Source organism: Merops nubicus, unplaced genomic scaffold (assembly GCF_000691845.1).
Source record: "Merops nubicus isolate BGI_N331 unplaced genomic scaffold, ASM69184v1 scaffold1726, whole genome shotgun sequence".
Classification (NCBI taxonomy): domain Eukaryota; kingdom Metazoa; phylum Chordata; class Aves; order Coraciiformes; family Meropidae; genus Merops; species Merops nubicus.
Genome location: NW_008614197.1, coordinates 4204 through 21246, shown reverse-complemented (window position 1 = coordinate 21246; position 17043 = coordinate 4204). Strand labels below are relative to the sequence as shown.

The following is a 17043-nucleotide window of genomic DNA, read 5'->3' as shown; positions in this document are numbered from 1 at the left end:
CAAACCACCACCTTGAATTCCCTGTCCCTGTGTTGTTGATAAAAGATCATGTATGACTGTGTATATTGGCACAACAATTTTTAATGTAAGAAATTATTTTTGAGACACTACAAGCTGCCTCCCTAATCAGAAAGGGAGCAGGACAAATGGAAAAGAGAAAGGAATAGGGCACAGGGATTAATCTGTGTGTGCAGAGAAGGGACTGTGCTTCTGAAGGCTGATGAGGTGCACGCAGTGCCATAAGCTGATTTGCCAACACGTTTCAGCAGAGAGATCTGATGACTACTTCTCTTCTAGGATGGTGGTGGGAAGCTGAGGGGAGACAACAAAGTGTTCTCAGCCACAACAACAGTGACTATCAATGTGGAGGATGTTCAGGACACCCCTCCCATGTTCATTGGGACTCCCTACTATGGATATGTCTATGAGGATACTCTTGCAGTGAGTACTGGCTTTTGCCTCAACAAGAGAACAAGTGCAATCTTTCACATGTCAGTCAAGATGGCCCTATGGTTTCCAGCACAGATTTTATTGGAAACTGGGACCTAAACTGTGACTGGATTACTAGCTGAAATGAGCTGATGCAATCTCAAACTCTTTCTTATTTACATCCACTGCAAATTTGCCATGCAAGGCTCCCTCTTGCTGTCATTAAAGTCCAAAAGGTTTCTCCCCATTTACGGTGGTCTAAGCCCAGAGACTAAGAGCTCTTGTGTAGCTGAGACCTGCACTTGGCTGACAGCTTAAGCAGGTTGCCAGTTACCTCACCAGAACACATCTTGCTGGAAGCCTTTGTGTCTTTGTGTGCTGTGTGGTGTCACAGTGCTGTTATTTTCTAGCAGATCTAGCATGACTGCTGGTTGTGCAAGGCATGGGGAGAATCTTTGTCCAAATGCTGTAGACATTTTGTGCTGTCCCATGAACATCACCTGAGGAGAAGCAATCCTGACATCCCCAAAATGCAGGATACCTTCTGCTCAGTGATGGACAGATAGGCAGAATGGACCCTGCCTAAAACCCACCAGATTATCAGTCCAACAGGGACACTGCATCTGTCAGCACGTGTCTGCTGCTGGTTGTACAGCTTTGGATCTATCCCAGACACAGAACCAGGGTGTGCACTGAGCTCCTGGCTGTGCCAGCACCTCAGAAATGCCTAATGGCAGATTTGTTTAAAAGGGAGTATACAGCTTAGCAAATTAGTAGTTATATCCACCACAATGCTTTCAGCAAGATGTTCTTATTCTTGAAGCTGCAAGCTAATGAATTTTCTCTCTATCTAAGCAGTGGCATGTTACTGTGTGTGGATGAGCTTTCACCCTGATACCCTGAGATTTAACTATAATTTTCTTCATACATAGGATGAGAAAAGCTATCTGCTCATGAAATCACCCAACATTAGACTGCTGATCTCTTTGTCAGTGTGACTGCACACTCTTCACCTGATCTCCCCTTGAGTTTTAGGAGAGATGGTGGCTTTACTTGCTGCTGAGAACTCCAGTGTACACTGCAGCTCTTGCATGGCTGTGTGCTCCACAGGCTGCTACACTCCAGCAGGGCAGAGAAGTAACACTTGTGTACTTTGCAGATGTTTGGAATGAGTGATGTTATGTACGTCGATTTATTCTGCATGAATACATATAGATCTTGAAATAGCTATCAGGTGCACACAGGAGTGAGTGTTTACTGTGTAAATGGGAGTAGATAAATGTTAATTACATCCAGCTTGAGCTCATAACTCACACCATTATGATATTATAATGATGAAAGCACGAGTCGGTCATTCACAGCGTGGGTCTGGCTGTTAGAATGGACTCCACAGAGAGAGAGGCTCTAGCTGATTTGAGTGTTGTTTACATATTTGATGTTAATTTTGTAAACTTACTTCTTTTCTCCTTGGTGGAGTCGTCAGCATTTATGAATACTCTGTCACCTTCAAAGGGACTGCACTGCATTTTGCCCCGTGGGCAGATTTTACTGCAGCTTTCAGCATAAGTAATAATAAACACAATTCTGTACTTCCAGTTGCTCTAACAGAGACTTGCTCGTTTGAAAAATTCACTCAAGGCTTGTCATGAAAATATTCCTTGTTTCCATTTGTGATTAGCTGACAGTTAATTCAATGTTCCTTGCTTCTGCAGCCCCAGACAGGAAAACTGTAGTTCAGAGGCCTAAATTGCACAGCTCGTTGCCATTTGGGTGAGCATTTTAATGCTGACAGTCATCATGCCTCTGAGTTGATAGGAGCAGTCACATGAGCAAATGGTCTCCAGGACACAAGTTCTGGACGTGTGGCCCACGGCCACGTCACTTGCACAGAAAGAAAGGCAGTGAAGGTTTAAGGACAGTTAAATCACTATAATTTTCATCACAATTTTATGCCCTAGATGTTCTGTGGGCCAAGTTGCTTTGTGATCTCTGTTTGCTCTTGCTGCCCATCTGAACTTAATTCGGTAGGACCAAAATGACCTGATGAATTCTCAGCAGCTGCCTGTGTCTCAGCACACTGTGTGGCCCTGGGACACACAGCAAGGCCAGGAAGCCCACACAGCAGCTGCCAGAGGGCTTCTTGAGAGTGACCAAAACTCAGCCTCGGGTCTCAGATTGGTTACTCCAAATCCTCTGTCCAGGTCTGTGGCTCAAAGGAGATGTCCCTGGCCACGGCTTCCATCTGTTCCTGCAGCCAGCCAGCCCCTGGGTCTGAGATACCCACGGGCACACGAGGTCTGCAGGGGTTTCACAGCTGTGCCACGGGCACTGCCACAGCAGTGGGCACAGAGCAGTCCGTGGGGAGTAGTGCCATGTTCCTGCTTGTCCTCTGGTGCTCCCCCAAAGCTAAGCTGGGAAAAAGGACAGGAGAACTGGGCAAACTGGCACTGGCCTCTTGGCCAGCTGCAGGGGATTCTCCAAGGCTTGCAGCAAGCCCTGGCCCTCCTGGGACTACTGAGGCAGACCCACCAAAGCAGGTTGCTGTGCCATTGGTGGAGGTGGTGGCGTGGCACTGGCAGCGAGCTGGTGAGGGCAGGTTGCACAGTGGCTCCATGGGGAGTGAGCATAGTGGAGATGTCCCCACTTTCAATCAGTGCATCAGGCTTGCAGCAAGCCCTGGCCCTCCTGGGACTACTGAGGCAGACCCACCAAAGCAGGTTGCTGTGCCATTGGTGGAGGTGGTGGGGCACTGGCAGTGAGCTGGTGAGGGCAGGTTGCACAGTGGCTCCATGGGGAGTGAGCAGTGGTGGAGATGTCCCCACTTTCAATGGAGGTACAGTGCATCAGCTGCAGCAGCACTGGGAACACCTAAAACTCTCCATCTAGGAACGACACAGAATCATGGAATCCTTTAGGTTGGAAGGGACCTCCAAGATCATCAAGTCCAACCCTTGAGCCATTAGGGCTCTAAAGTCCTCTGCTAAAACAGATCAGAATCTGTCAGGGTTGGAAGGGACCACAAGGATCCCCCAGTTCCAACCCCTCTGCCATGAGCAGGGACACCTCCCACTAGATCAGGCTGCCCAGAGCCTCCTCCAGCCTGGCCTTAAAGACCCCCAGGGATGGGGCCTCAACCCCCTCCCTGGGCAACCCATCCCAGAGTTGGTCTGAGGAGCAGCATTCTGCTCCTACTCTGCAAAGCCACGCACTGAGTTTTTCTGGGAGGAAGTCAGGGGCCCTTGCTGCATTCCCCATCGAGCAGAAGCAAACGCAGCCACTCTCCCCCCTACACCCTGCTGCAGAAAGACCTACAGAAGTTCAGTTTATGGATATGCAGTTGCAATTTCACTGCTCTTTGATCTCAGCACGCAGACTGTGATTTCCCATTTCCCCCCAGGGCTCTGAGGTCCTTACTGTTGTTGCTCTTGATGGAGACAGAGGAAAGCCTAACAGCATTCATTACTGCATCGTGAATGGTGAGTAGACCTGTCCTGTGTGAAATCTGAAGGGCAACCCAAACTAGATCTGACATTAAATTAGAATGGGATATGCCAGAGTTTAATAAAGCTGAGACAAGCTCTCCTGAAATAATGTCAGGTACCTTGAACAATGCCAGGACCCTGTCTGCCACAGAACAGCCATGATACAGTTCACTGAGTTTTAGTATCTGCTTCACAGAACTGGGCTTGGAGTTGTTAATGCTGCTGATTTGTTAGGCATCAGTAGCATGCTTGTCATTTTGGAGAGCATAAAGGGAGGTGCATTCACTGCCATCAAGCATCTCTATCATTTAATCTGAGAGGCCGGAGAATGAATTGGGAGACCCAGACATGGTATTTAGAGGGATACTTTTATTAATATTGTGATTAAAGTGGCTCAAGGGTCAAACTTCTGATTTCCTGGAAGAAATTATATTTCCCAGTGAAGAGCCACTGGCTGTAAACTCCACTGGAAGAGAGTAGATGTTATCAGAAGATTAATGCTTTTCATCAGCTATTCTGAGAGTGTCTGTCACACATCTTTTAATAGCATAAATGTGAGACTTAGCTGCATTGATGATTCATTACTGGTGAAGTCAATAACTTAGCTCAACTAAACTCCAAGCTACAAATTTAGTTTTGTTTGGTTCTCTTCCTCCAAAACAAGACTACACCCAGGTGTGAGATAGCCCAAAATTTCATCAGAGAAACCTGAGGTGTAGTTGTAGAGCTATGCAGTAAGTTATTTATTGTGTTATGTGATCTAAAATCAAGGTCTAGAGGGCAGAGAGGGTTGCAATTGGAGTCCCATCCCTCTTGATGTGGGGTGGGACCCATGCTGAGGTTCCTTCTCTTCAGTGTAAGGGAATAAATAAAAGAGGGTAATAGGAAGGTAGAAACAAAGAGGGGGGAAAAAAAGCTTGCAGAAGAGACAGAAAATGAGAAAAGGTGAAAAGAAAGGTGAAGAATGAGGAGTAAAAACAAATAAGTGGGAAAAAAAATATGCTAGACAAGGGAGAAATTGAGTGTGAAGAATAAGCAAAGACAGATGAACTAGGGAAAATGTCAAAGGGAATTAGGAGTAATGAGGAAAGATATTAGATTTCCAAAGAAAATACAAGAGGACCAAAAAGGTGCTATGGGATAAAAAAAGTTAAGTGATTATTTTTTAGAGTGGAAAATTAAGATTGAAGTGGATGACAGGTAAGTAGCACAAAGTATGACTTAATGGAGAGCAGGCTTTCCTCATGCACATTAATACAGGATTGTGTTAGCATGAAATGGAAAAGAAGGGAAAAGAATGTGCTCTTAGTGCATAGAAAGTTAAGAAATAGATAGAGAACAAAAGATTACAACAGGTTCCTTCCACTGTAACTCAGACTCTGGCATTACTCACGACGAGCCATTATTCCAGTACCTGCAGGATGGGTTGTTAAAGGGCAAGAAAATACTAACAGGAAATAGGAAGTCATTGATTCTTTCTGAGTGTGAGGTTTTTTCCTTTTTTAATCTGGTGAGTGTAGCATAATTTTAGAAAATGCTCCAGCTCTCTGAAGATGCTGTACAGAGGAACACACATAACACTGCATACTCTGACGTGCCAATTTCCCTGTGATAATTAGACAATAACATGAAGTCTGGTGGCTAGAAACTATTGACTTAACCTGCTTCTCAGTCAGGATGTTCTTTTGCAGTCAATGTATCTTAATAATTGACCATTGCCTGGGTCGATGTCTGTTCAGTGTTGTGTCTGGCAGGCTTTAATGAAGCTGCAGTTAGTGCAGGTATTAGCAAAACAGGAAACTATCAGATGGTTTAAAAACCAGGATTGGAATTGAGTTAGACAAAAAGAAAAACGACTGGGCTTTTAGGTTGTCATCCTTTATTTCTGAAGGCTTCGTTTCCTCCATTGTAAGGATTTTCCTCTCATCCTTCCCATGGTAGGCTCTAAACACAAAGCTTAGGCTGTGGGAAAGACTGTAGGTGAGATAGCAGGCAGGGGTGCCCACAGGCCCTGGGCAGGGCAGGGCAGGACCACCTGAGCTGCCAGCTGCCCCCCTGCCTGGGCACCAGCCTGCTTTTGGCCAGGGTGGCAAAATGGGTGCAGACGTTTCGATGAGACACGGCCGCCTCTCTGCAAGCTGGGATTTGCTTCAGGACACATTCATCAGGCTTGAGGGACTGTGGCCCTGCAACTGATTTTCTGTTCAGATCAGTGGTAGCAAAGGCAGTCTGCAGCTCTGCCCTGCCTGTGCTGCCATGCCTCAGTGCAAAAAGCCTGGGGTTTACCCCAGATCCTCCCAAATCCCCTTTTGTTCAGCCTGTCTCAGGAAAGAGTGACTATATTTCTTTTGGACAGATTGTCAGACTTCTCACCTTAGCCAATATTAGTGAGAGAAATGTTCTTAATTATGCATTTGCTAATTAAAATGAGGAATGTCTATTTTTGTCTAAAGCAGCATTTAAAGAAGACAGCATCATGGCAGTGAATACCATATGTGGATACCTGGTTGCTGAGGCTTGTAGGGAACCTGGTCAAGGTGGGGAGAGGAAAGTGAGGGCACCTGCCTATAGGGGCAGAGCTCTGCTGAGGCATTCCTAGGGGAGGAAACACTTTTTGGCACTCATCTGCATTTTTCAGCTCACTGTGACCAGTCATAGCAATGCTTTGTTTTTGAAAAGCAGCTTTAGATCTGCTCATAGAGATGGATCCACGTATGGACAAAGATGCTCAATGAAGTGTATGGCTGGTTGCTCATGCTTGTTCAGAAGAAGGAAATGTGGCATGTAACGACAGCATCTTGGTTTTATTGCAGGAAGTGAAGGTTCATTTGAAATCAACAACACAACTGGAGCCATTTCTGTTATAAAAAGCCCAAATCAGCTCAAGAAAGAAGTGTATGAACTAAAAGTTCAGGTATGTTCTCTGATCACTTGAAGGCTGGTGGTCTTAAATGCCACGATTTTCTGGAAAAAAAAATGATTAAAAATAAAGAAATAAAATTCATGATTTTTCTAAAACAGCTCAGTTTACAACTGACTTTACCTGTTTTATAAAGTACCTCCTATATTTGAGCAGAGTGCTAAATATAGAGTTCTTCTGTTCCTTGGGATATTTTGTGTCTCAAATTACTTCTTCCAAAGGAAACGATCTTGTTCTAATTTCATCTCTGAGTCTAAAGAATCAACATCCTTTACAGTATGTAGAGAGTTGTTTCCAGCAGCTTGCTGAACCTGGCAGATCACAGAGTTCCTCTTGTCTGAGTTAAACTCAGGCACCATTTCTTCACCTAATCTCTCTGGTTTGCTGCAGTCTGCTAGTGCTTCCCAGAGAGAGGGTCAGTTAAGCCCTCGCAAGCTTTTCTGATCTCCTGGTCATGTCTGTGGTGACCTGGCTCTCACACAGGCTACCAAATCTGCCTGAGCAGCCAAAAGGGTGTTGTGTTACCCAGCACAGGTAGTGAGAGGTGCCTTGGGTAACCACACTATCATCTGCAGAGAAATTTAGCAGTCTAGTGCTTTTAATTTTGAGCCCTTTGAGCACAATAACACATTAGAGAGAGCTGTTTTGTTGCAAAAACACCAGCTGGAGTTTCCATCCTGACAGAGGAAACATTTTAGGTTCAAGCCAGCGAATCAGGCTGCATGTTGAAATGTTGAAACTCAGGCAAATTTGATCTTTCAGTGAAGAAAAATGACAACTAGGTTTGCTTGTCTATCCAAACAATATCCAGTTTAAATTAAGCTCATCTAGACAGCAAAGCAGACTTGTATATCAGAGACTAAATCTAAAAAAATAAAACAAAAAAACCCTGTAATTTTTCCTTTTTCAAATATTTGCCTAAATACCCTAAGTACAGTTTTTCTCACAGAGTTTTCAAGGCTACAGTCCTTGCAGCAATGTGAAAATCAGCTACCTGTGGCACCACAGCAAATTTGATGATTGTCTTCCTTTTCTATTCTGTCAACATTTTAGGCAAGCAATTATCTTGCCTCTATCAGATTATTTGTCTTTAGGGAACTGCTTTCATCTAGGGTGAGTTATTAAGCTTACAAAATGAAAAGGATTTTTTTCCCTGGGGCTTTATTGGGACTGGTTTATTACCACCATCCTCTAATCATCATAAACGTCGGTGTGAAATGGACTGGGACTTCTGGAGAAACACAAGGCTGTGAATCTTTGTATGAGTTAGTGGGTATAGGTTGATTTGTACGTGCAGAACAACACCTGAATATGGAACTGAGGAAAGAGAGTACACCCTCCTCATTCTTTTCTCTCTCCTGCCTGCTGCAGGCATCAGAAGTCGGTCAGGAAGGTGACCTCTCAGTGTACACGTTTGCCATGGTGACGATACGTGTGGTCGACCTCAACAACCATCCACCAACATTCTATGGAGAAAATGGTCCCCAGAACAGATTTGAACTGACCATGTATGAGCATCCCCCAGAGGGTGAGATCTTGAGGGGATTGAAGATTACAGTCAATGACTCAGATCAGGTAAGTGGAAACTATATGGACTTCCAGTTTGCCTGCCCTGTTTTCCCAAAGACTAGAAAGAGCTGTCAGGTGGGGAAATGTCATTTTAGGAACTCTACTATTTCACCTGCATTCCCCCAAAGCCTAGGGCAGACAAAGTAGCTGTAGGGTCCATTGTGACAGCGAGTTTGGACCCAGAAGTACATTTGGTGTGCCATGTACTGTTATGTCAATGAGAAGGATGGTCCAAAATCTGCAGCCCAGCTCTTGTGGTGACCAAAGTTGAACAGTCCTAATGAACTTCCCATAACTACTGTTTACAGTCAGCTGCTGTCAGTGTAAGGTCCAAGGATGTGCTGCCTTTGGAGGTTTACTTAGAGTTTCCAATCCATTTAGTAACTTCAAGCACCATTTTTTGTCTCTATCTTCCCAGCCCCTGCTGGAAACAATACCACTGGTACACTTACATTGGTTTTATTACAATATATTATCCTCCTGGCCCTTGAGTTACAGCCAGAATCTGCAGTGCATGCTTTGATAAATTATTCCCACTGGAGCAGTATTTTTAGGTAATCTTCAAAATTATGCCAGAACCAAGCTAACTCTAACCAGATAAAGGAAAAGAAGACTCCATCCATCTCAGCTTGGTACCTAACTGACCTGTGATGCCCATAGATACTATGGTGATGGTTGCTATAGGGATATCTAAGCTAAATACTATATGAATGGCATCCATCTGAGCTAGCCTGAGGTTAGGTAGTGACAAAAGAGAAGCGTGATGCATCTGAGACCTGCACTGCTGTTGGAAGGAGTGCTCTTGTATAGCTGTGCTCAGGATTGTGCTGTTTTGACTGCATTGTACTCTGTCAAACCCACCAGCTTCTTCCCCTCCCTCCTGCTGCTCTGCAGCAAGCAGATAAATGACTGCCTTCAAAGCAGTGCTACATCTATCCTGCTATTGTCAGGGGGGATGTTGCTGCAGAAGGAAAGGAACAAAGCACATCTCTTCTATTTAGAGACTAGATATATAAATATCATACGTAGGCTGACAAAATATTCAGGCTGCAAGTTAGGCTATAAAACAAGCAGAAAAAATTGCTAAAAACACCATACAGATTTCTCAAGAAGCTTCCTAGTACAGTGCAAGGCATCGCTCTGTGGGGGTTGGGTTGCTTTTCTTTAAAGCACAGAATGGCATGTTTTAGGCCTGCAGTTTGATGGAAATGCCATCTGTACTTGTAAGAATATTCTGCAAGTGTGCAGAAATGTGTCCCTAAGCCCTCTTCGTCTGACAGACACAGCTTAGGGCTCAGTGCTGTTGTTCCTTCAGGCAGTCCTGTGTCCCGTGGCTGTCTGCTTGGAGACACACAGCAGCATGGTTTGCTGCAGGAAGCAGATCTGGGTTTGGTAGACATCACTGTCAGAAGTCACTCAGCTACTGGAGGGAGGCAGTTCTCTCCCTGCTCCATGTCACCATCCCTCCAGTCACGTACAGTTCCAAGCACAGAAGGCTTAGTGTGGTCAGCTGCTCCACTTTCCCCATCATCACTGTTTTCCATAGTTCAGCAGCTCTGGCTTTGTGTGTTTGGCTTTACCACCCATCAAAAGAGAGCCTCTCATCATCTCTGTAGCTGTAGGGGTTTGGATGGCCAAACAGCACAGACCACTGCATTTGAATCCCTGATCATTCTGTTACCCTTGAGGGGCTACTGCTGAATACTTTTCTTCTTGACATGAGCTAGAGTTGTAGCAAGAACTGCTCATAACAAGCCCTCCAGGGCTACAACTGAAAGTAGAGTTATCCTGTTTGAAAATTACTGTTAGAAATTCTTCAATCTCAAGATTCATGCTAGGGGGAGAACATGGCACCCACCAGTTGGTGGGTCTGGCTGGTTAGTCACAGTAAAAATGTCACACAGAAATTGGTGAACTCAGAGAGCTGAAGTAGGCTAAGCTCATTTTCCCACCTGCCCTGTAAGGCAGAAATATGAGAATCCCCATTTAATCTTTCTCTTCCATGCTCCAATTTGGTTTAAAAGAATTGGTCTGGCCAGCTGGCTGTGGCTGACCCTTCCCCACTCTCATGCAGGTGGTGGTAACCTTTCAGATCCTGCTGCTTCTCAGGTCCTCTCTGGCTAGAAGGTTTATCTATATTATGGAATTTGGCTTCTCCCTTTCCCTGGAGCTGTCACATGTGTGTCAGGTTTTATTGTGCACAAGTGGAGCTCATCTCTCTCTCCCCAAGTACATTCACTTCCAAAATATATAGTGGCTGCAACTCTGGGCTAGCTTAATTAAGTCAGTGCTAACAGTAGAGTAGCACCTGTTTGGGAATAATCCATCTTTGTGTCTCTGTATCACCATCCCAGGCTACAAGCTCTTAGGACAAAGGTTGTGTTTCTGAGGGGTCCATTGTCCTGACCTGGGCAATTCAGTTGTCTTTCCTTGGCAGGAAGCAGGAGGAGGAGTTGCCTGCCAACGTGCACCTGATGTCATCTCTGTCACCTGCACTATCCACACTGTGTGGTGTGAATCCCAAAACCACTTGCCACAAAAGTCCCTCTCCTAGCCAGTCTTGCTGTGGGGTTTTTCCATTCTCACTGAAAGAATAACCAAGCTTGTCAATCTATTTTAAGAAAAGCTGTGTCCATCCTGTGACCAAGGCTGGAGGGATTATAGAACTAAGCTTCTTAGCAGTCTCTTGCCCAGGGGATGGAGAGCAGAGGGCTCTAGGCACTAAGACTCATTCTAATTTTATATAATGTGAAGAAACAGAGCCAATCTAGGCTGTGAGAAATGCATCAGTCACTGGAAACAATGCTCTATCTGCTTCTATTCCCAGGGGGCCAATGCTAAATTCAATCTCCGTCTTGTTGGACCTGGTGGCATCTTCCGAGTGGTTCCCCAAACTGTCCTGAATGAGGCTCAGGTTACAATAATTGTGGAAAACTCTGCTGCTATTGACTATGAAAAATTCAAGGTGTTAACCTTCAAGGTACTTCTGTTTTCTGGGTCCTCTCTTTCTGTGCATATGGTGTGTGTAGGATGGCTTAAATATCTGATGGGATTTAGGTTCTTAATCCACCTGGAGCTGTCTGATGCATTGTCAGTGGCATTATATTCTGTGTAAGGGAAACTAAGTTCTGCCTCTGGTTCCTGAACTCCCAAAGGTTTAATGGATGCATCTGTGAACTGATTTAGTCCAGTCAGTGGAAAACGTTGAGCATTTTCTCTCTGTGGAAACTGCACATGTTGGTAGCTCTGAGCCATCCTAGACTGAACCCTAAGGGTGTTATTTTTGCTCTTACAATAATAATTCACAGGATGAAATTCTGATTTCTCTGGGGCCAGAACTTTACCTGCTTAGTCCTAAGTAATTTGGTTCACGATCATGCTGTTGAATGTTGGCAGACTGAAGACCCCAGCTGACTGGAAGGTAATTTCCAAAAATTGCTCACTGCCTTTGTCAAAGTTTATCTACCTATATGGCCTTTTGCAGGCTGACCTGAGGCTCTCTCAGCCATGCTCTAAGCCAGCCATCAAGAACCAGCTTTCATCCAAAAGCTGGACCCTTGCATTATCACCTTCCCTGATGGATTCATTGGCTCATCAACAAGAGAATTAAGCAATCCATTTTTGTGCCAGCTGCCTCTGAACATGAGTATGGATGGTTTAGTTCTGACTGCAAAGAATGGTGTAGACAATCCCTGTAATCATTACAATAATAATTTCTAAAAACTTTCCAAAACTGTCCAGCCAAGTACTAGCATAATGCTAGGTTTGATTTGTACAGAGAGTGGTGGGTTTCTGGATTTTGTTCTCACCCTTGTGACATGGTTTCCTTTGAGTCTTTAGCAAGTTTCACTGCAGAATGCTTCATATCTCCTCTTGTAATGCTCTTTAGTCATTTTGAGCTTCATAGGTCATAGATGCTACAAAACTATGAGGCATCATTGCTGTACTAAAATGGAAGATTCTGAAAGGACTGTAAAGTGCTACAGAAACTAATTATAATAAGCACACATTTATTCAGGTTAAACTACCAAAAGACCAGTAAAGAAGTTACACATGGCCTCCTCATGAATACTAATAGAAATCCAAGTAGTTAATGTGACTGTCACGAGCACCAGAAGAATTAATTACCAGAAAAAAGGAGATAGATAGAGAGACAGATATTTAGCTTAAGCAGTGCTTCATTTTTTTTTTTTAATGAAATTGTTTCTACTGAATAAAGACCACGAGGCTTTGCTAAAAACATAGAACCTTTGCCAAGATTTCAAATGAAGAAGGCACGGCTGGGTGATGTAATAATACTGTGTGACAGCAAATATGTTTTATAAAGACCTCATGGTCATCTCCATTTCCCTGAAAGGTTCAAATGGCTTCCTACACATTTTAGTTGTCAATGGAGTCATTCTGGTTAGAATTTTAGATTCTTATTTCTAACATTTATCCCACAGAAGCTTTGTGAAACTATTTTCAGGGTGTTTTTTCTATAAGCACTGATCCCTCTCCTCTGTTTTGTATTGAACAGTAAAATGTGAGAGAGGAATTAAAGCTAATTTGACTGGGAGCTGCACTGAAAAACTATCTGAAGCAAAGGCTACTAGAAAAAATAAATCTCTTTTCTATTTAGGGCTGGCTCTTAAATGTAGTTGATAGTCAGGACCTCCTTCATTTTCAGCTGTCCAAGAGAATGCAATTATCTTCAGTTGCCAAAATCAAACTCTGTTTTAAAAATATACCTGCTACTTTTACAATTATATCTCAGTTTGCTGTCCTGGCACTTGTGTTAATTGTTGATACATAGTCCTCTGACGTTTTATGCTGATTTTTCCCTCTCTCTGCATAAGCCAAACAATCCAGCTCTGCATCAGGCATTGCAGACAAGTAAGCTGACAAAAATCATCCCCTGAAGGAAGATGTTGTCAGCACGTTGACATAGCTGGACTGTGGCTGCTAAAAGGAGAGGGAATAAAAAAATGAATGTAAAGAACAGGAAAATACTAAGCTCTCTTAAGGTGTTCTAAGGTGGGCTGATTCCAACACCAAAGATTATTTCACTGCAGATGTAATTTAGTTGTAGCTCCACGTGCAGAAGCAGTAAGATTTTACCTTTGTGCTTCTTTAGGAGCTGAGATTGCTCACAAGCAGGTTTCTACTGATGTCTGAAGGACTGTCCCTTCAAAAATTTCCTTTTCCATAACACCATCCAAGACTCCCAAACACAGTAGTTAGCACAGAGATGCAGTGACCAAACTCCCCTTTTAGAGCTCCACATACTGCCTGTCCCCCAGGGAACTGTGACGTGGCAGCAGGGCCTGGCAAGCAGCGTGGGAAGGATGAGCTCCCCCAGCCCACATCTCACTGAGGTGCTGCACCGATGGAGCAGGAGATGCTGGGGCAGCCCTGCTCCACCTCCAATGCTCAAAGCTCACTTAGGCACTCCCCCTCCTTGAAGGAGCTCCTGGGACATGTGTCTACTGGGAATTAAACCCCATGCAGATGGGTTTTTGAGTTGAGCCTCTCATATTTCAGTTAAATGTTCTGCTCACTCATCTTCTGCTCACTCATCTATTAGTGGTGTGCTGTCCTCAGTAGGTTTCTAGAGTCCTTCTGCTTTGTGTTAGCTATGTCTGTGCCCAAGCATGAAAAACAAATGGTTGACTATTGGTCTTTGTGTTAGTTGTTTGGATTCAGCCTCTACAAAGCCCAAGACTGATGTCCTGGTGCTGATTCTGTGTGATGCAGCCACCCAACAGGGACCAGACATGGGCTTGAGGCTGTGAAGGGCTGTTGTTGTCATACCTGTTGGTGAAACTGTTCTTGCTCAGTCACACACCACCCAGGCAATAACTTGCTGCTCTACCAGCTCAGCCTTCCTGGTGACGTTCCCCTGATCTACTGAAGAACAAACAGGATGCAGTAAAAACACTGCTGCTGTTTTGTGTTAGACTAGATGTAAGAGAGAACACATTTAATGCTAAGTAGCTGAAGTCCTGTGGAAAAGTGCTTGTCTGAGGCTTTGGAGGTGACTCACCAAACCCTTGCTCAGGTCTGTTCCCAGGTGGGGATCTGAGAGCTGCCTGCTGCCCACTGAGCACTGCCGTGCAGCAGACAGCTGGGTTGTCCTTTTGATTCTCTGGGGTGGCTGCTCTTCCCTGCATGGCTTAGCTGGGCGTTGAGGAGCAATGGGAGAAACCAGCTGCTAACCAGCAGCTCCACCCCTCAGCTGATGGGTGGGGTAGGCACACAGTGGTGTTCACTGGTGTGCACTCACAAACTTCATGGAACAGGATTCTGCCTGATCCCTGCATTTGAAGTGGGGGTACTGCTGCTTCTAGACATCCCAAGTCTGGTTCTGTCATCTCTTTGCTCTCTTTGGTGCAGTTTATTGCCCTAGCTTCTTTCCTGATGAACAATTTAGGCTTCCTCTGCAAAGGATCATGATTCAATTTATGGGATTATTCAAAATGAGTTGGTGCTTCGTTTTCCCTAAGTTCTAGGAGCTACCCAGGGATGGGTGTTTGCTTGCTTCTGTTATGGGTTTTCAAGCTGTTTTGGTTAGTTACAACCACTTACACCTGCCGTGTGAAGTCTAATATGTATATACAGGTTTGAAGTCATCTTTGCACAGCTTGATTGTCCACTGAAGCATGCACAATCAACCTAGGCTGCACAGTGACCTAGCTCATCATCTCCCTCTCAACCTGTCAGCTCCCGGGTTGACCTGTCTGGTCCAACCACACTAAAATGAACCAACATGCCGTGGGTAGTGGGAGGAAGCTCTTTTAAGAAGTAACAATAGCTGCTTTGTAGTCATTTCCTGGTTTTCTCTTCTTAGCTCCTTGCCATCGAGGTGAACACACCGGAGAAATTCAGCTCGACAGCTGACGTGGTGATACGCTTACTGGACACCAATGACAATGTCCCAAAGTTCTCCTCTGACTACTACATTGCCAGGATCCCCGAGAACTCCCCGGGGGGCTCAAATGTAGTTGCTGTCACAGTAAGTATCATTCTTCTCTTGAGAAATGTCTCCACAGACAGCTAGAAAAGAGAGCATTTCAAGTACCTTAAAACCAGCGGCCAGAGGCAAGTACCAAATTTTACTTGCTCCAGTTCCTTTCCAGAATCAGCTGAACAAAACCACTTCTGCAACAGTAAAGCTTTAGGCAAACGTTTGTCAGAACAACAAATTTACTTTGCTTTTTCATTGAAGATCAGCTGCTTTTAAGACAAATCACATGGTCTGTGAGTGCTAAGAAAGCTTTAGTCAAATTTAGCAGAGGACTTTAGAGCCCTAATGGCTCAGTGGTTGGACTTGATGATCTTGGAGGTCCCTTCCAACCTAAAGGATTCTATGATTCTATGAAATCAGTGTCCAGCAGGAAGATCCAGTTATGACCAAGTGGAATTGGACACCTATCAGTAGGGCTGCAGGTGTGTTATCTTAACCATGCAGGAATCAAAGACAACATTCCAGTTTTCAGATATTTAAACAGGAAGATGAATGAATCAGCCACTGCTGCCATGAATTTTGGTGGCCAAACACAATGGTTATAATACAACACTTCCTCAGAGCCACCTAGAAAAGCAGGAGCTTATGGAAGTGGCTGCTACCAAATCAACAGCTTTCCTAACCCTGAGCTAAGAGAGGAAGTCAGGAAGTCCAGAGCAAAGATATCATCTGCTCTAATACCTGTATTACTAAAAGTCACACAGTGATTAAAATACAACACTAAAATATTGTGTATAGCTTGAAACAGTTGTTATGCATTACTTTAAATTGAATCGATTAAACAAGCAGGAGCTTAAAGAAAATACTCCATGGAAAGTAAATAATTTTGTCTAGGGAATAGACATTAATATTTAACTGATTATTAGGAAGGGTTGAGAGCAGGCACTCTGTGTCGTTGAGACTAGCCTCATCTCTGGTAAAGGATGTGTAAAATGTCAAAGGATGGAGCCATCTAGTGGCTTTCTCCCTGCTGGAGCCTCAGGGCACCAGCCTGGCCAGGAGACAAGGTGGCATCTTAGCAGCTTCCCTGGACAGCCAGTGACATTCCCTTGTGTTAGATTTTGCAGTTTTCTAGGTGCATATTTGTTTATGTGGTTTCCTTTGTGGTGGCACAAAGAGGGAAAAGCATTTGGGTTTTTACATGACCTGTTGTTAAAAGTAAAATTATGAATTTCTTTTTGCAGTTGAGTAAAGGATGACTCTCTTCTTTTCTTTAGGCTACAGATCCAGATTCAGGGCTTTGGGGAGAAGTCAAATACTCTATCTATGGAACAGGAGCAGATCTGTAAGTTAAAAAACAAAACTACATAACCTCCACACAGCTTTTTAAAAGAACAGGCTCTTTCCTGACCCGCTCATTTCTAAGGACATTTATGCCATGTTCTTTGTGAGTTCTGTGAAAACAACAACAGAAAAATGAGTGTGATCATTAAACATCTGCTTCATGAACCCATGGAACTTTACTCACAAGCCCCCAAAGAGACATCAGGGAGCTGAAGTACCAATATACAGGATCTATTCAATCACCATTTGAAAAGTGTTTGTAAGAGAAAGAGAAGGTTTTGGTCTGGTTGTGAAAAGTCATCTCTGGAGAGGAAAAAATAAAACCAAACCAAAATCCCCTTCTCTTTCCCCTT

At 44.2% G+C, this 17043-nt stretch overlaps 1 protein-coding gene across 1 annotated transcript in view; it reads left to right on the top strand.

Moving 5' to 3' along the window:
* Window positions 1-17043, top strand: part of CDHR1 (cadherin-related family member 1) — a gene marked incomplete at its 3' end in the record, with an annotated part of 36170 nt that overhangs the window by 15322 nt on the left and 3805 nt on the right. Inside the window, exons 8-14 of the mRNA XM_008942127.1 lie at window positions 298-441; window positions 3827-3905; window positions 6725-6825; window positions 8203-8406; window positions 11228-11380; window positions 15230-15394; window positions 16624-16691. Coding sequence (XP_008940375.1) covers window positions 298-441; window positions 3827-3905; window positions 6725-6825; window positions 8203-8406; window positions 11228-11380; window positions 15230-15394; window positions 16624-16691 — 914 coding nt within the window. The remainder of the gene's footprint in view (window positions 1-297; window positions 442-3826; window positions 3906-6724; window positions 6826-8202; window positions 8407-11227; window positions 11381-15229; window positions 15395-16623; window positions 16692-17043) is intronic.